Source organism: Octodon degus, unplaced genomic scaffold, assembly GCF_000260255.1.
Source record: "Octodon degus isolate 3935 unplaced genomic scaffold, OctDeg1.0 scaffold00002, whole genome shotgun sequence".
In the NCBI taxonomy this organism is placed as follows: Eukaryota; Metazoa; Chordata; class Mammalia; order Rodentia; family Octodontidae; genus Octodon; species Octodon degus.
In genome coordinates, this window is record NW_004524578.1 from 14904654 (window position 1) to 14923919 (window position 19266).

General features: G+C 43.8%; 1 protein-coding gene across 4 annotated transcripts in view; it reads left to right on the forward strand.

Annotated features, from left to right (window-relative positions):
* Positions 1 to 19266, forward strand: part of Akap13 (A-kinase anchoring protein 13) — a 209532-nt gene that overhangs the window by 185604 nt on the left and 4662 nt on the right. For all 4 annotated transcript variants that reach the window (XM_023710147.1, XM_023710150.1, XM_023710152.1 and 1 more), the window contains 10 exons: positions 3882 to 3958; positions 4526 to 4707; positions 4837 to 4919; positions 7276 to 7470; positions 13468 to 13629; positions 14526 to 14596; positions 15006 to 15050; positions 16404 to 16451; positions 16770 to 17219; positions 18918 to 19251. In XM_023710147.1, coding sequence (XP_023565915.1) covers positions 3882 to 3958; positions 4526 to 4707; positions 4837 to 4919; positions 7276 to 7470; positions 13468 to 13629; positions 14526 to 14596; positions 15006 to 15050; positions 16404 to 16451; positions 16770 to 17219; positions 18918 to 19251 — 1647 coding nt within the window. The remainder of the gene's footprint in view (positions 1 to 3881; positions 3959 to 4525; positions 4708 to 4836; positions 4920 to 7275; positions 7471 to 13467; positions 13630 to 14525; positions 14597 to 15005; positions 15051 to 16403; positions 16452 to 16769; positions 17220 to 18917; positions 19252 to 19266) is intronic.

The following is a 19266-nucleotide window of genomic DNA, read 5'->3' on the forward strand; positions in this document are numbered from 1 at the left end:
TTATATGTAGAAGATGAGCAAGGCAATGATCCTGAGAATCTCCAGATTTTTTAATCTAGCAGTTAATTGGAATGATTCTCACCCTGACTAACTATATATACTGATACCTGTGAACTAAGCAGCTGCACTGCAGATGGTAATCTGTAATATTAGTTTCATGTTTGGAGTTCCTGTCATTCTGGTCTTTTGAAAACAGGCTGCTTGTCATGACATGCCAGGTGCTGCTGTGCTATCTCTCGTGTAGATGATTGTTCAAAAAGAAGAGGGTGGTGAATGAAAGCAGGAGATAGGAAAAGGAATGTTGTGGGACTGTCCTGCTTCAAGGTTGTATATGGTTAGATTTTTGGACTTATGTGTAAACATAAGAAGTATATAATTCTTTATGCCTATTTCTTAAAATATATTCTAATTTTTAGATGTTTTTTCATCATATCCTATAGGGACTTAAAGTTCAACATATCAATACTTGATCAAAAATACCTGTTCCATGTTATGCCTAAGATGTTTGATATTCAGACAGTTAGTATGGTTAGGCTTAACAGCTTAGGTTTTGTGGTAAAAATAATAAGCTTCTCTTCTGGATGGTTAACAACCTAAGTTTGCAGACCAAAATTAGAGAAAAAGGAGGGCCACCAGGAAAGCCAACATTTGGCCCTAGCCTTCCAAGGTCATTTAAGACTCGGGACATATGAGAACTTTTACTCTAACATCATGTAACTTGGTAGTGTCCCAAATTTTCTGATCAAGGAGATTATGGGGCCAAAGAGGAAAGTGATCGATGATGTAGAGTGTGCCTAAGGAGAGTCGCATGGAGAGAAAACATTCTCTCAGGCTTTCACAGAGAGCACATTGGCCAAGCAATGGCCTTGACTCATCCACATGGCTGACACTGACAAAGGTTCTACAATCTGAGGTACAGGATCTCAGGATAAATCCTGAGGGGATTTCACCGACCTTATCAGGCCCAAAACTACAGCTCTTGTTGCATAGGACCTGCTTTACCTTGGTCTTAACCATCCAGCAGAAAAGTATAAAAACGAAGTATAAGAAGTAAAGCCATGGTGTTATGTTGAGCTGTAGGGGACTCAGGTCAACAATTTCTGACATCGCCAGTGAAGCAGAAGACCCAATACTATTATGGACTACTGAACTCTTTTAGAATATTTTGCTGAGTTTACACACCTATAATATTTAAATGATAGGACGTAACAAAAAAAGGGGATGCAGATGAATGTCCATTTGGTATCAGTGTATTCAAAGTGGTTAGGATAGACATGTAGTTACATTCTCTTAATGAAAAGAGGGATTTGTTCTAATGGTGTTTGTAAATAGGATATCAAGTCCGCATCTTGTGCAGCAATTAACCACTAGGAAGAATGTATGCAATGTGTTAATTATTGAGACTGTCCTACCAATTTGGTTTGAAACTGTCTCGCTGCTATTTGTTTCTCTATAAAATTATGGAAAAAAATTTTTAAAAAAAGAAAAACCGTTTTCATTTTCCATTTGGTTTTTATTTTTTTTTTTTTTTTTTTGCGGAACCGGGGATTGAACTCAGGCCTTTGAGCTTGCCAGGGAAGCACTTATTCCACCGAGCCATCTCCTTGGCCCTTCCATTTGGTTTTAATCTTCACTTTTCAAATGGTCAGCCACAGTAAATTAAAGAAGTGGGGAGACCTTACATGTGCTGTGTGATGGCTATGCCACTGAACTCCACACATGCATACTGTAAGGGCCCCTGTGAGCTCTGGCTGCATCAGTGGCTTATTGTGTATCTCCTCCTCACTGGCCTGTGAGCTGAGGACAGCCCTGCTGGCATAGATAAGGCAGAGGAGAGTTAAGAGCCAGGGGAGAATAAGGTGCAAGTGCTGAGTAGGAATGGCTAGCCACCCATGGGAGGTGGCTGGGCCTCTCAGGCATTGGGTGAGCCACGGCATTGTTGGGTAGCAGGCCTGAAGGAGCTCCAAAGCCAAGCTGTGATAGAACACACTCCTGGCTGCGGGTCTGACAGGCAGAACACCCAGTGGGTATGGACAAAGGCTGCATTCACTGCAGGGATTTAAGTGGGAAAATGACGCACACTGGCCAGGGCCATGTAGAGACCACTGAAAATAATAAGGTCTCTGGAGGCTGGTGAGTGATTCTGGAAGTGATGACCTGGCTTGCACGGTAATAGAAGGCTTCAAAATGAAGTTAGGGTCATGCCAAAATCGAGCAAAGTCCCTTGCTTCCACCAGCCAGCTATTACGTGATAGCATGAAGGAGCCTGAAAATGTGGGCCTCTTTCTGCATTGCCCCTTTGAGGTTGTCTTTTAAGCAGCTGGTGGTTAACAAACACCTGCCCTCTCTTATAAGGGCCTGGATTTTCTGGAGCTGCTGCTGTCTGGAGCCATTGCTTTATTATTTACTTCATATGACAGTGTATTCATTTCCAAAATTAAAACTGATAGATTTCAGCTGTTGGAATAGAGTTGTGGTTAAACGAAAATGGTAGGTTTTCTGGTTTGAGATACTGCCAGTGGTGATAGGAGCTGGTGTTTAGTTCTTTTCACCCCTAAGTGAACATATGCCAAGAACAATCATGACTGTTACCCTTTGAAGGGGATGGGATTGTTTTTCTCTGATTCACAGAGAGTAATCAGATGAACTTCAGGAGCCAATAAAGTTGGAACTTGTGTTTAGATTTTTTTGGCAGACATCTGAATTACTTAAAAGGAAAAAAAAATTCAAAACTAGTAATAGTGCTTGGAAAATTACTGTACTCTAGGCTGAAAAATTACTTTCCTAGGAATCAAACACCACCTGTTCCTTCATAGGTTTACAATCAGCTCCAGGGAAAAGGGATTCCAGCTAAGGCAGAGGTTAAAGTAGAAAACCAGGAGGAACTGTGTGAGTTAGTTCCATCCTTTTTCTCAAAGGAATTGCAGACTGAGCTTTCCAGAGTGAAGATTTTGGGGTCAGCCTGTTGGCTCTCAGTAGATGCTCAGAGTTGTCAAACTGTCCATAAGGGAGCAATGGGAAATTCTTCTGTTTTTCTTTGTTTTTGAGAAGCAGCAGCGGATAGAACCTCGGGTTCCATGCACACACGCTAGGAATGCATTCTGAGCTACACGTATCCCCTTGGTTTTAGTTTTGATGGAGCAGAAAAGAGGACTATTACTGTGGTATAGAGAAGTAGAAGTGCAGCCTGTTGCCTATGGGAGCCATGGGTAGACCCTGTATTTGTTTGTACTTATGAGGCCAAAGGGTATATCTAGAGGTCATCTCACTTCTTCGGAAGTATCAAAGAAACATGCTTTTCACTAGACTTGGATTTTTCTGTACATCATCTTTGGGTAGCTTGCCTGGTTGCTGTTTCCCAGTATTGTAATGAAGTTGAGAAAGAATTGCTCAATATTTTGTGAATATGTTGCTGTAGGTTGCTGCTTAACATCTGTTGATATCAAGTCTTTGCACTGAGCTACACCCCTAATGCTTTTAGTTTGAGTCACATTAAGTCCCTAAGTTGCTCGGGCAGCACTGAAACTTGTGATCCTCCTGCCTGAGCCTCTCATCATGCAGGGATTCCAGGCATATGCCACAATGCCTGAGTTGAAGAAATCCACTTTGAAACTCAGGGTTAGGGTTTTATTCCTCAGATTTTCCTTATAATATATATTTTCTTAGGACCAAATACTTTAATTGTCTAAGACAAGGCTTTGCTGAGAAATCACATTTTTAAATGACTTTGAAAGTCTGGTGTCCAGGTCTGCATTCTACAGAACTATAAAACTGTTGCCTTGGGGAGGCATGTTATCTCAGAACTTGTGGTGTCACTGAATGTCTTTCAGTAAAACCCTGCTTCTGATTAATTGTTCTCTTTTCCCATTTCCTCTTTCTAGAGGTTCAGGCAGTTCTGCTCACTGACATTTTAGTTTTCCTTCAAGAAAAGGACCAGAAATACATCTTCGCATCATTGGTAAGTAAATTCTGTTTATAATTAATAGTATTCAGAACAACCCTGTTGTAGTTTGTCCACCCTCTGAAAATTAATTTATTCAGGACAGTCATCTGAGCAATCTCTTATAAACCTTTATGATTTTTTTTTTGTTTCTCCCTACTGCAGAAATCATTTTTCTAGTCCCTCATAATCCTTTTGCATACCCTGAATATACTTGCTTATTTAATTTAATTAGAAATCTGTCACTGGAGTGTTTCTCACACATGTGACCCTCAAAATGTTGCTTATGTTTGGTAATACTGACTACTATTTCTGTGATTAACTTGGAAAGATTCATCATGTAGAAAACCTAACGAGAACTTTTATGGCCGTAAACTGTCTCCTCTGATTTTGGGAATATTTTATTGCTTGTTAAAATTTGAGTGAAATAATGAGATATTTCTCTTTATCCTAAAGCTACCATTTGTGTTAAAACTATATGCACTTAAGACAGCATTTGCTCTTAGCTTACTTTAGGTGACATTTATCCTTAAACGTTAAAACATCGTATATATTCCTTACGTTAGTCCTCTCCCATTTGTCCAGGACCAGAAATCGACAGTGATCTCTTTAAAGAAGCTGATTGTAAGAGAAGTGGCCCATGAGGAAAAAGGTCTTTTCCTGATCAGTATGGGAGTGAAGGACCCAGAGATGGTGGAAGTCCACGCCAGCTCCAAGGAAGAGCGTAATAGCTGGATTCAGATCATTCAGGATACTATCAACACCCTGTAAGTAGGTCTCGAGGGCTCAACCCATCCAGCCCTCCTAATACTTTTGTGTCTTGTAGTAGACCAGGCAGTAACCAGAGTCATTGACATCTTAGAAATTTGTCATTTCATCTTGTTTTGGTTGTTCAGGAACAGAGATGAAGATGAGGGAATTCCCAGTGAGAATGAGGAAGAAAAGAAGATGCTGGACACCAAAGCCCGGGAACTAAAAGGTAAACTGTTGGAAGTAGCTGAGGCCTTGGTCTGAGCAGTGTTAGCAGTTGCAGAAAGCAGCTGGTGGCATTCACAGGTTCTAGGTGGGCTCAGGGACCAGTGCCATCTCAGCAGCTTCGACGGGAAGACAGATAGCTGTGAACACCACAGACTTGGAAGAGTGACACTAAAGTGATCTAGTGCTAGGTCAACAGAGCATTGGTCATCTTTTCTTATTATAACTGCTCTTAGAGCCTGCTTGTGGTGTTCTTTGTACTTTGTCACAGAGAATTTCCCAAACCATATAGGCACATTTTGGATTAAATAATCCAAAGAAGGTATTTGAGGAAAAGACTTTCATGATTAATCTGTTTGAATTCTCCTGCTGGTCCCTGGCTTTCTCAATAATCTGTACATTTGCAGATAAGTTGCGAGGCAGCTTGGGGAGAAGTAGTTCGTGGGATTTTTTGGGGTTTTTTTTTGTATTTAAGACAGGGTCTACAGGGTCTCACTGCATAGATCGGACTCCTAGTGATCCTCCTGTTTACCGCCTCCCGAGTGCTGGGATTACAGGCCTGTGCCACCACACCCAGCCTCAATTGCCATCTCAGGGCGCCCCAGGGGTGGGGCTGGCACAGCAAGCCCAGGGATCAAACTCTCAGTCCCTGCATCTGCCTAGGCAGGTGCTTTAATCTGCTGAGCTATTTGGCCAGCCCAGCAGTTTGTGGTTGTGTTTGATCACTATTTATCAGGCACCTGGTGTTGCAGGTAGTATTGTTACCCTCACTGCAAAGCACGTGTTCAAATCCCTGTTGTGCAGATGCGACAGTGGAGCACTTCAAAACCACATAGACGAAAGGATAGTACATGACTGAGCCTGAGTCCTAATGCCTGTCTTACAGACAGCTGGGCCTGGCATTCCTCCTGTTTTGTGGGTGACTTACTGAGTACTCTAAAATAAAAACTACTTTGCGTAAAAATCAAGCTGGCAGTCATATAAGTATAAGCTTTTAAGAAGTTTTAAGCTACTCAAAGTGGTAGCATTCTATTTCATCAAAGGGGAAATAAAAGATGGGCAGATTTAGACTGTGGCCAGATTGATATCTACTTTATTGGCCCATGAATAGGATGACAAGATAAAATCTTCCTTCTGTTAACATTTGTTAAGCACCTGGCTAGTGTACTGCTAGGATGCAGAGATTTGAGAAGATGCTTCAGGAATCTCACATTCCAGCAAGGGAGACCACATGGTAGTTCATGGACCATTCACATGTGTGAAGCGTGTGGGTTCTGTTCATCCTGTCTCTAGTGCGACCTACCAAGAAGCTGACACCCAAGTACGTCTCAAACAAGAGATGGATCGTGTACAAAAGTGAAAAGGATTCACTGAGCCTGCTGAAGAATGGCAGGTTTCATGTCTGAAACTGGGAAGGTTTTGAAAGAAATACAGCAATGATTATCTTTTTCTTTTTTTTTTTTTTTTTAACATATGTTAAATCTCATTGGGAGAATTGCTTGAAGAAGTGGGGCAGCAGCTGGAAGTGCAAAGACCAATTAGGAGGCTTTTAGTATATAGGGTAGATGAGGAAAAGAGCTGGAGAAAGATACAAGAAATAAAGTTATTAAAACGCGACCAGCGGGGTGTAGGTGGTGGCACAGGGCAAGGAAATAAAATCTGCCCTGTTTGTTTTGTGGGTAACCTGAAGGACAGAGTTGCTAACTGAGAGCACAGGCTACAGGAAGGAGCAAGCAGCAAGGCCTGCACCCGGGTGGGGTTCAGACGCTGAGAACGATGCATCCTGGCAGAGATGGCCACTTGAGGGTGGAAGCCCATGGTCAGAAAAGTTAGGATTTGGGGTGCTGTGAGTCATCACCATGTAGGTGGTACCTGAACCCCAAGGAATGACTGAGACCCTAGCAAAAAAGAGTTGAAGATGTGCAGAGCCACCCAGGATGGAGCCAGGGGCAGAGCCCTGCTGCGCCCCCACTGCTGCAGATGGCAGACACCTATGGACTGGTAAGAATAAAATAGGTGTCCTCTGAGTGGAGAGATGCTGTTTCAAATAGAAGGAATCATCATGGTTAACAAAGACCTAGAACAAAGGTTCCGAGATGAGAGCAGCTGTGGCGGTGCACAGTTTAGGCCAAGGAAGTAGAAAAACAGGGCAGGGAAGTGGAAACAGAGGGCACGCTTATGGGGAATATGCCAGTGTTGTCAGAAGCCCCAAGTAGCAATTACAATTTCTAAGTGGAAATTATGGAGGAGCAACTTGAAGGGGAGGAGGACCCTTCCATAAATTACCACAAGGTGGTGCTCATGTCTTAATGCTGTTGTAATGCTAAACAAATCATGCAGACTTCTCATCCACCTTGCAGAACAACTTCAACAGAAGGACCAGCAGATCCTCCTCCTACTGGAAGAGAAGGAGATGATCTTCCGGGACATGACTGAATGCAGCACTCCCTTGCTGGATGAGGGCTCCCCAACTCAAAGCCCTAGAACCCTCTTCCGCTCCAACGCAGAGGAGGCTCTGAAAGGAGGACCTTTAATGAAGAGTGCAATAAATGAAGGTAATTGACATTCAGCACTGCCCCTCATCCTCCTTTACATATCGGTACTATTTTGTGTCAGTAAAATGAAGCACAGTCCAGTTAGCAAGACCCTGTCTCAAAAAGACAAATAAAATAAAACACAGTCCAGAAAATTAGCCAAAATGGGTATTTCAAAATTATCAGGTGAACATCCTGGTAACCACCACCCAGGTGAATAAAGTGTGGCCATTTGCCTGGAAAGCCCTTCCAGGTGCTCTGTCCCCGTCACACTTCTTTCTCTTCACAAGGAATGGCTACTCTGGGTTTTAGTAATCACCATTTACATACCATTCCCTTCTGTTTTATACAGTTTTCTCTTCAAACTACAGGTTGAACTGTATTCACACAGCAGTTCTGTCTTTTTTCTCTCAATTCACAGCAGCATTCAAAGGCATCATTGTCAAGGTCTGACCCACTTGGCCAGTTGCGTTTTTACATTGGGAGGCACCAAGTATCTACTTGGCATTTGTTGTGACAAGCAGGAATAAAAGACAAATTGCTGGAGGTTTTCTCTTTATTTACCAGTTTTTAAGATAGTAAATTGGTCCCATACTTTTTACTTTCTTCTTTTTCTCCTGTTCTTCATTGCTATTACTCAGGTGGGAATATAGTTCAGTGATGGTGTACTTAATAATACATAAGGAGGACCCATTAGCTCAGTTGTTTAAGTGCTCGCTTAAGCAAAAGCAGTCAGTCTCAGGATACTGTGGTTCGATCCCCAGCTCCTCATACCTTTCCAGACCCACCCTTAAGGCATCCTGAGCTTGGGAGGAAAAAAAAAAAATCCTTCTAATTATATATAAGGGGCACTGGGTTCAATCAGCAGTACACAAAAAAATATAAATTTAAACTTGAGTGTTAACCTCATTAAAATTCAGAGTCTTCTATTTTTCCAGGGAGTACTTTGGCTTTTGAGTCCTATGCCATAACCAGAGTAGTCTGAGAGCTTTTTTGCTATCAGGTAAAGTAAAATGTTTCAGGCCCATCTTGTTCATGTTCTATCGCAGATGTGCATTCAGCAATTTCTCTAAGAACTCTTTAGTGGAAAATGCTATTTAAGATCACAATCTGGATGCTAGGGGTGGTCACTGTGACTAGGGTGGGCCTTTTTAGTGAAGAGATTAATTTATGTGACTTAATCCAATGACTACATGAATCAAATTAATTAACTAGATAAACCCTGAGCTGCAGGGTTTGTTCTGTGGTCTAATCTTTTACAGATTTATCTCCTTTCTTCTACTTTGCAAACCTTTTTTTTTTTTTTTTTTTTTTTTGCGAAATCGGGGATTGAACTCAGGCCCTTGTGCTTGCCAGGGAAGCGCTTATTCCACTCAAACTTTCATTTTTAAGGACATCTTGTTGGATATCCTATGTTTAGCTTTTCTCTCCACTTAATACACACAGAACAGAGTCAGAATAACAAGGCTGATGTGCCTGCCACCAGATAGAATTTGCATACACAAGCGCCATTCTCCCTTCATGCTTGAAGCATTTGTTCCATGTCTGCTCTGTCAGCTTGGAACCACTCAGAGTGTGTTCTGTCCTCTGTGACCGTGACCTGCAGCTTCTGCTCTGTAGTCATAGGTAGTAAGTGCTCACCACCAGTTCCATTGGTCATTACCCCTGTGGCAGTCTTGGACATCTGACACTTAGCTCCAGCTCTGCCTCAGGAAAGTGTCAGAATAATGTGCCCTTGAGTTTCTTACATGTTGTGAATAATTTGTATACTTTACACTTGAAAGTCTCCCCTGTAGGATTGTAGGATATGAAGTCTTTCTGTAGGATATGAAGTCTTTGGCCCATATTTTCTTCTTGCGGCATGTTTAATTTTTCTCCTATGTTACTTCATTTTGTAATGGCCAAAAGCATTGTTCTCAGAGGCTGATGATAATTGGATTTTCCCCCATAAGTGACATGGTGTTTGCCTAGCTGCCCAAAGGATTTTTTCCTCCTAAAGTAATTTTCTTTTTCCTTTTTCTTTCTTTCTTTCTTTTTTGGCAGAACCAGGCATTGAACTCGGCCCTTGCACTTGCCAGGGAAGCGCTTATTCCACTGAGCCATCTCCCCGGCCCCCCAAGTAGTTTTCTACACTGGGCTTTGTTGGTTATTCTGGGTTGCTCTTGGGTTCACAGTGGTCTTGTTTTGATGTGTGGTTTCAGATGTTTCTGATTTCAGATTATTGCTGAGTTAGTTTTACTGTTTTCCATGTTTCCTGGTTGTGATTTTTCTCTTCCAAGAACTTCCATTACTCACTGGTGGATCATTTTTATGTTATTATCTCATTTTTGAATATTTGAATATTCTTTCACCTATTAAGCCTTTTTCTTCTGGATGTTATAAATCTTACATTGATTTATCATTTCTGTTTTATCTCTACTTTAGGTTTTGCCAGGTCATGTGTTTTTCTAAGTTTGAGTTCAGTCCTTTCATGCTTTGTGTCATTTTCTTAATGTGTTTAGCACATTTGTTTTCTGGATACACCTTCTTGATGTGCTTTTATTTTCTGGAGAATTATAAACTTGTTATCTCTTTTTTTTTGTATTTCAGGGAAGGGTCTACAGGCTGTTCGGGGTCTCACTACTAGATCAGATTCATAATGATCTGCCTGTTTACAGCCTCCCAAGAGCTGGGATTACAGGTGCATGCCACCATGCCCAGTCTCAATTGTAGTCTCAGAGCGCCCAGGGGGTGGGGCCAGCACAGCAGGCCCAGGAATTGAACCCTTGCCCCTGCGCCTGCTTGTAGGCTCTTTAATCTACTGAGCTATTTGGCCGGCCCTTGTTTTCTACCTTTGTATGGGATTTGACTTCAGTATTTTTCTGTTATTCGTCTTTATATGTGTCCTAGTTATTTTTTACTTGTTGCTGGGACAAATACCCGACACTCAAAATGAAGGAAGGAAAGGTTTATTTAGCTCACAGTTACTGGAGGGTTCAGTCCATATTTTGCTGACTCCAAGGCAAATGATAGCAGTTCATGCAGCAGAAAACAATGAAGAACAGAGGAGGAGCAGCAGCTGCAGCGGCGTCCATCAAGACTCTCTCTTTATTCTGTGCTGACTGTGAAGACCAGCTCGGAGCTCCTCCAAAGTGGCATTGCTGCAAAGATGGGACTTCTCCATGGAAGCAAGGCTGAGCGGCAGGAAACCAGGCAGGGCATGGGATTTCTGCCTTTCTCAGTTCCTGGGCCCTGCCCACCTGTAGGACTAGGCCCTCATGCTGAGAGCTGCCAGAGCTCATTCAGCCAAGTTGACACAATGTATCAACTAACACAATCCACCCCGTGTCAACTTGGCAACTAGACATACACTTTTTTTAAGCCAATTTCCAGGTACACAGACATGCTTAAACATTTTACAAATTGAACATTGCATTACATTAGAACCATGACATACTACCCCTGGCCCTCCAAAGACTCATGCACAACTGTTTATGCAAAAGACATTTTAGTCCATCTCTAAGAGTTGCCAAAGTCCTACCAGTTTAAAAGTCCAAGTCCCAAGCTTCCAAGATCTAAGGCAAACTCTTAGCTGTGAGCCCCTCTACAAATGAAAAGTTAAACACTTCTAACATTTACAGGCACAAGATAAGCATTGCCATTCCAAAAGGGATACACAGCAGGATACAAACAGTTGGGACCAAAACAAGTCCAAAGTCCAGAAGGGCAAACGTTAAATCCTATAGTTCCCTGTGGACCATTCAAAGCACCCTGTAATGAGTAGTGAGCTCCAAAAGCCTTATGTGGCTTCTCCCGTAAGGCACTTCTGTGGGTAGCTCCTATGGCTTTTTTTTTAGGCCTGCTTTGCTCCCTTTTTGCAGCTTTTCTTAGACCATCCACATTCCTGGCTTTTTTAAACTTCTGAGGTTTCTACTGAGTAGGCTTCTCATTTGCAGCTTCACACACTGCCCTCTCAGGGGCACAGTGCCTGGCCTCCCACGCCTTTTTCTGAAATCTAGGCATAAGCCTTTTGAACCTCAGAACACCTGCATTCCTCTTGCACCTACAACCACCAAGGCCACGTGGATGATGCCAAGGGCTGCTGCCAGCTGGAGCAGAAGCCAGGGTTTGCTCTCTCTTGGCTGTACGGGTCGAATGCCTGGATTGCTGAGCATTCTGACTCTGATTTCAAGAAACAAATTTCCTATGTCGGCGCCATTCTGCAATCTGATGTGGCCGCCGCCTCTATTCTGGAACCTGGTGTGGCTGCTGCCCCCATTCTGGAACATGGGGCTCTGCAGCTTTTTCCTCAAAGTCCCTCACCCTTGCCATTTTGAGGCTGCAAAGGGCAAGAACCTGCCACCTCCTGTGATGCCCTCAGGACATCTTTTCTACTCTCCTGTTTCTTCTCAGCAATGGAGATCTTCTCAGCTCTGTCTTCACAGTCCACAGCTTTCCTGGAGCTTTCTTTCTGGCCAAACTCACAACATTTTAAATCATCCTTTTGGGCTCTGTGCTCTTGAGTCTCAAAATAAATCTGGCTAAAAGGCCCCCAGTAACAACCAGGCCACTGCCCCAATATTTGCCTGCCTTGAAATTTCTTGTTTAAGATTAACTAGTCTACTGTGCTTAATTTCAGTCTCAGACAAAGTCTCTGGACAGGAGCAAAATGCAGACAAGCCTTCTGCCAACCCATAACACAAATCATCTGCAGTCCAACAACCAATGCTGTCCTTCCCAGCAGAAACCTCCCCAGCCTGGTCTTTATAGACCGGCTTTCTATCAACCTTCTGGTCTTCTGAGCTCTGCCCAGAATCTCCCATACAGAGCAGCCGAAGCTGTTCCAGTGCTTCGCGTGTAGGCGACATCTCCGAACCTTTTCTATCTCTTACCATAAGCCAGTCCCAAAAGCTTATAATTCACATTGTCAGGTATAGCCACAGCAATGACCCCACTCCTGGTACCAAATTCTGTCTTGGTTATTTTTTACTCGTTGCTGGGACAAATACCCGACACTCAAAATGAAGGAAGGAAAGGTTTATTTAGCTCACAGTTACTGGAGGGTTCAGTCCATATTTTGCTGGCTCCAAGGCAAACAACAGCAGTTTATGCAGCAGAAAACAATGAAGAGCAGAGAAGGAGCAGCAGCTGCAGCGGCGTCCATCAAGACTCTCTCTTCCTTCTGCACTGACTGTGAAGACCAGCTCAGAGCTCCTCCAAAATGGTGCGGCTGCAAAGACCAAACTCCTCGGAAGACTGGGACTTCTCCACGGAAGCAGGGCTGGGCGGCAGGAAACCAGGCAGGGCAGCTTCCTGCCTTTCTCAGTTCCTGGGCCCTGCCCACCTGTAGGACTAGGCCCCCATGCTGAGAGCTGCCAGAGCTCATTCAGCCAAGTTGACACAATGTATCAACTAACACAATATGAAATTAGTTTTCTTAAATTTTTAGGTTCACATAGCTTTTCTCACTCTCTAGTACTCTTGCATTATTTTTATATAGTGTCTTACTTTGAAAACATGATGCTTCTTAGGAGATTTCCTGCCTCAGATTCTCTCCTGTTCATCCACCCTGGTCTTCTTCACTGTGTTTCTCTCCTCAGATTTATTCCACTTCTTACATTTGCATAGTTCCATAGGACTTGCCCTACAAGAGAACCCAGGGCAATGGGTGTTAAAAATTTGGATGCTTAGATTCTTGAGCCTGTTGAGCCCACTTAGTATCAGGCAAAAACCTTACCACTTTTCTGTTTGCAGACTGGCCAGCCTGAAAACTTTCTAAAGACTACCTTTTAGCTCCTTTGAATCTTAACTCCAGAAGCCAGTCTCCTTCTGTCAGATGACTTTTTCTTTCCCTGGACCAATGAAAATTTTCCAGACCTGTGAAAATAAAGTTGAAATTTCCAGTAGAATCTAATGAAAACATAAACCCTGAACAGAGACACTGGGCAAGGAAAGTCATGCATTTCTATGACATTATTTTGTCCTTGTGGAAAGACCTGACTGACAGGTCAGCTGTGTGTGTGTGTTTCCTCTCTGCAGTGGAGCTCCTTCAGGGACTGGTGAGCGGAAGCCTGGGAGGCACACTTGCCCAGGCTGTCAGCAGCTCTGCGGAACAAGAAGCCTTGCTTGGCCCCGTGTCCTTGCCACGGAGAGCAGAGACCTTTGGAGGGTTTGACAGCCATCAGATGAATGTGACTAAAGGTGAGGAGTTCTTGACTCTTGGTTTTGGTGGCTCTGTGTCCTTTCCCATTCGGTCAGTGCTTGGTTTAATGAGGTTCTGAAGCATTAAGATCTGTTTGAGGCCAGCCTGCACTACATGGGGAGACCTTATCTCAAAATGACAACAAAATCTGCTAGATGTTTACTTTGAATAATAATACAAGTTAGGCATCACTAACCCAAAATTTCAAAATCCAAAATACCTCAAGGGCCAGCCAAATAGCTCAGCAGATTAAAGCACCTGCAAGCAGGCACAGGAGCTGGGGGTTCAATCCCTGGGCCTGCCATGCTGGCCCCTTCCCCGGGGCGTACTCAGATGGTAATTGAGACTGGATGTGGTGGCACATACCAGTAACCCCAGCTCTTGGAGGCTGTAAGCAGGTGGATCACTACAAGTCCCATCTAGTAGTGAGACCCTGAACAACCTGTAGACCCTTCCGTAAAAAAAAAAAAAAAAAAGTGCCTCAAAATCCAAAACTTCTTAAATGCTAGTGTCTTACCACAAGTGAAATATTCTACAGTTGACCTCATGTGATGGGTTTAAATCAGAATACAGGTGCACTAGAAATATTGTATAAAGTTACCTGTTGGCTGACTATATAAAAGTATGTGTGAAAAGTGAATTTCTGATTTGTATGCATGCCCAAGATACCTCAGTAATGTGTTCAGATTCTCCGGGATCTGAAGTCCAGACACTTCCAGTGCAAGCATTTTGGATAATGACACCGTTTTCCCTCCTGCTTCTTATTCTTCTTCATGGAAATTATTAATGATGGCTTTAGTTGCCACCGAAGTAGCTTGCACTGCTTTGACATTAATAGAATTTATAAATGTCATGTCTCTGAGCTAGGTACATTATATTCTTTGCTTAATTTTAGGAGGTGAGAAGGAAGAAGGAGATGACGGCCAAGATCTTAGGAGGACAGAGTCAGATAGCGGTCTTAAAAAGGTATTTGTTTGTAGACACACTGTGAGCCTCCTCGAAACTTTGAAATTACTCCACTTTGGTCTTGTTATGGGTGCCTGACTTGCAACTTTCAGGAGAAAGTAAATTTTAAAAAGCAGGTTCTGCAGCTGAGAGTCCAGCACTATTGGCTCATTGGCCTACCTAGCTTAAAGCCTGTTCTTTTACATTCCTGAGCTACCCTGCCAGGACCAGTTTCATCAAGTTTGTTTAAGTGCCACAAGAGCTGGATCTATTCATGAAACTTCTGTAATAACAATTTAGTATCAGATCTTTACAGTAAGAATTTATGGTAGAAAAGTAAAAATATGAAACTACAGTATAACTTAGAAATGCATTGAATATAACTTTCCAAAGATCTTCATGTTTTTAAATACAATTCTTTGTTTTATAGGGTGGAAATGCTAACCTAGTATTTATGCTTAAAAGAAACAGTGAGGTAAGAACATTATAAACTACATAAAAAGTATTTGGGGCTGAGGATGTAGCTTAGTGTTAGCACACTGGCCTGACATGCACCTGGCCCTGGGTTCAGTCCCCAGGACCACCAAAACAAAGAAACTGGGAGGTCGAGGCAGGTTGATTGCAAGTTTGAACTCAACCAAAGCAACTTAGTAAAAGCCTGTCTTACAGTTTCAACATAAGGTGGAGTGGAGCACAGATGCAGTAGCGCACAGACCCTGGGCTCATCCCCGGCACCTGCCAGGGCTAGTCACAGCATTGGGTTAAAAATAGTCATTTTTTATTTGCTGTTTCATTGGTTAGATAAGTCACATTTCTTTTTCTTTTTTTTTTAACTGTTACGGTCCTAGGGATTGAACTCAGGGTTTGTACTCAGGGTTTGTATGTGCACGGTAGGTTGTGTTCCACTTCCAACTGAGCTGCTATACATGCAGGACCTGAATTATTTTTAATATTTTATATAACTGACCATTTGTATTTCTGTTATTTTGTTTTTTATTTTTTATTCATTTTAATGAGAAATAACAATGTAACAGTTTTATATTTCTTTTGTAAATGCCTTGGGACAGAAACATAAGCAGTTCTCTTTCCCCTAATCAAGAGCCTTTTTATTATTTACTTAGTTACTATGTCATGTCTCTGAGCTAGGTACACTAGGATTTTGAGATGGAGCCTTGCTGTGTTGCCTAACCTGGCCTCGAACTTGAGGTCCTGTCACCTCAACCTCCTGACCTGACTAGCCAGGATTACAGGCATAACAGGCATAAACCTTTTTTAAAATCAGTGATTTATTTGACTTTGTTTTCCTTTTGCTTTTCACATTAGTTTTTTAACATTGTGTTAGGAAAGCCTTCTTTCATATTTTCTTCTAGCTCTTTTAGGCTTCAGTTTTTACCTTTAACATGTTAATCTATTTAAGTCCTTTGTTGTTGTGTGAACCAAGGGCCCAGCTTTATGTCTTCCACAGAACAATTAATTTAATATTCTTCCTTTCTGCATCGATTAGGCCAGGTACTTATATACTAAATTCTTAAGGTTCTTCTGCAGGCTTTCTGTTCTATACTAGTGTACTTTTACTCTAGTCTCTTTAAACAGTAGAAATTTTGTAATACTTTGATGAATACTTATAACCCTCCTGCAAACACATTGTTTTGTTTGGTCTTTTTTCTTGGCTACTTCTACTTGTTTATTCCCCTTGATACTTTCAACTTTAAAAAATTTCATTAAAACTGAAGCCCCTTACAAGATTTAAGAAAGTTATAATCTATCACGTAGCATGATGGATTCTGAAATTCATGAAGTCCTGGTTTCCATTTTGCTCCTTTTGCAGGTTGTCCGGAGCATTGTTCATCTGCATGAACTCCTCAGCACCCTGCAGGTATGGGCCTTCTTTTACCATGCATACCCAAGGGTAGAGGACAGAGCAGGCTCTGTTGTGCTTATGGGTGAGCAGGGTCCCAGCCTGGAGAAGCCTGGCTCTCAGGGTGAGGAAAGTCTCAAGTGCAGTGGGTGGAGTTGTGTGGGCCCTGGAGTTGATGCGATGCTGCGGACTGGAGACTGCTTGGTGACAGTCTCTGGCCCTCAAAATGTACAGGAGCTCAGTCTGGCCTGTAGGTGCATGGTCAGGATGGATCGCTGCAGGTAGCTCTTGTCCACAGCCAGCATTGCACAGCTGTCTTCTGTGTGCCTCCCGCAGGGTGTGGTGCTGCAACAGGACAGCTACATCGAGGACCAGAAGCTGGTGCTGACTGAGAGGGCGCTGACACGGAGCATGTCCCGCCCCAGCTCCCTCATTGAGCAGGAGAAGCAGCGCAGCCTGGAGAAGCAGCGCCAGGACCTTGCCAACTTGCAGAAGCAGCAGGCACAGCACCTGGAGGAGAAACGCCGGCATGAGCGTGAGTGGGAGGCCCGGGAGAGGGAGCTACGTGAGCGCGAGGCACGGCTGGCCGAGCGTGAGGAGAAGGTACAGCGCGGGCAGCAGGACCTGGACAGGGACTGGGAAGAGCTCCAGCAGAAGAAGGGAGTGTACCAGTGTGACCTGGAGCGGCTGCGCACAGCTCAGAAGCAGCTGGAGCGGGAGCAGGAGCAGCTACGGCAGAACATGGAGCAGCTCAGCCAGAGGCAGACAGAACGGGACCTGTGTCAGGTATCGGGAGCCTGCTGACTGGGGAGGAGGGCAGCCTGCATGTCTTGCATTGTGAAGAAGGGAGCAGAGAGGGCCAGACAAAAAGCACCTACAAGTAGGCGCAGGGGCAGGGGGTTCAATCCCCAGGTCTGCCATGCTGGCCCTGCCCCTGGGGCATGCTGAGACGGCAGTTGAGACTGGGTGTGGTGGCACATGCCTGTAATCTCAGCTCATGGGAGGCTGTAAACAGGCGGATCACTACAAGTCCGATCTAGTAGTGAGAACCCGAACACCCTGTAGACCCTTCCCTCTAATACAAAAAAAAAAGGACCAGAAGAGATGCCACACCTATTTTTGCCCTTTGCTTTGCCTCAAGTTTGGGGCCTGGGGTGAGTCTCTATACCATCATCTCTGGGAAGTTAGAGTAGGAATAGGTGGGGCAGAGGAGTGAGTGGCCCTGTCCTGCTGACTGGCGCTTCCCCACCTCCCTCAGTACCTGCGAGACAGCGGAAGTCAGGCTTTGGGGAGCCAGCCCTCTGTCTCATGGCTCCATTTAAAGCAACCTGTGCCTGCTGAGGAAACACCAAGGATAAGGGAGCCTCTGGAACTTGGCAGCACTTGTGGTGGAGACAATAGTTCATGGCTCAGCTGCAGGAGCTCCTGTGCAACACTCCTACAGAGGGTCAGCTGCATCAGTGACAGGGAACAGAGCCCTGCCCAGCAAGTGGATGGAGGTGGCCACTCCTCTTGGGCACAGGAGACTTGCTTGGGGCTGGCTTGATGTGTGGTTTGCTGAGCTGCTGTTTGTACAGATGGGCTTTCAGTGACTCGGCACACCAACCCCGTGTTTACCTGAGTGATGCTTCATGGTTATTTGTGGTGGTGGATTCTTGTCCTGGTTGTGCATAGATCTCCCTCTTTTAAAGCTCCTGTCACATTGATATTTCTTTCCTTGGACCCTAAAAGGAAAAGCAGTGTCTTCCAGAGTGAGTGACAGTGTTCACTTTCTGCAGAGGTCTTAGAATATCCAGCAGCAGTAAGTGTTGCTGTTTATGAAAACAAAGATGGGTTCCACTTCCCTCCAGTGCAATCAGTGGGACTTTGACAGTGCAAGCTTTCCAGGCAACTGAGATAGCACAGAACAAATGATCCTCTTTACCTTTGGTTTAACCTTTAGCCAGGATTTACCCTCTAACCTGAAGAGGTATATAATCTCTTTGCCCTGAAGTAATTACCTATATCCTTGTGTAAATCTGGAAAGCTAAATGCATAGCTTGCCTTGTTTCTTCAGAGAATGAAATGGGAGGTCTTTTCTAAGCTGCCTCATTAAAAGTACTATTAATCTTCATTATTGACATTAGTGCCTGCAATGAAAATATTAATGGTATTGAAGGTGGTATTTTTGGTTAGATTGTTTTTTAAAGGAAACTTATTTTTTGTTTTTGATGCTGAGGACCAAACCCAAGGCTTCCAGCTTGCTAGGCAAGCGTTCTACCGCTGAGCCAAATTGAAGGTGATATTTTTAATATGTTTAGGTACTCCTGGGAAGCGGCCAGAGAACAAAACAAGTTCTGAACCTTCTCACAATGAGTTCTAGAGAGTCTTGGGAAGTGGGTGGACCCCCACCAATACAAAGTTGAGTTCAGCCAGTAATTACGGAGTGAGTGTAGGGGTGCTGATGGCCCCCAGCTGAAAATGCCTTCTCTTGACTGTCTGCAGGTATCGCACCAACACACCAAGCTCATGAGGATCCCGTCCTTCCTTCCCAGTCCTGAGGCGTCACCCTTGCCCTCAGTACCTTCAGTGACCAAGTCAGGGTCACTGGACTCAGAACTTTCAGTGTCCCCCAAAAGGAATAGCATCTCTCGGACACACAAAGATAAGGGGCCTTTTCACATACTGAGTTCAACTAGCCAGACAAACCAAGTGCCAGAGGGGCAGAGCCAGGCCCTTTCCAGTATTTCCACCTCTACCCGCCTGTTTGGTTTGACAAAGCCGAAGGAAAAGAAGGAGAAAAAGAAAAAGAACAAAGGAAGCCGCTCCCAGCCTGGCGGTGAGTCCCCACATC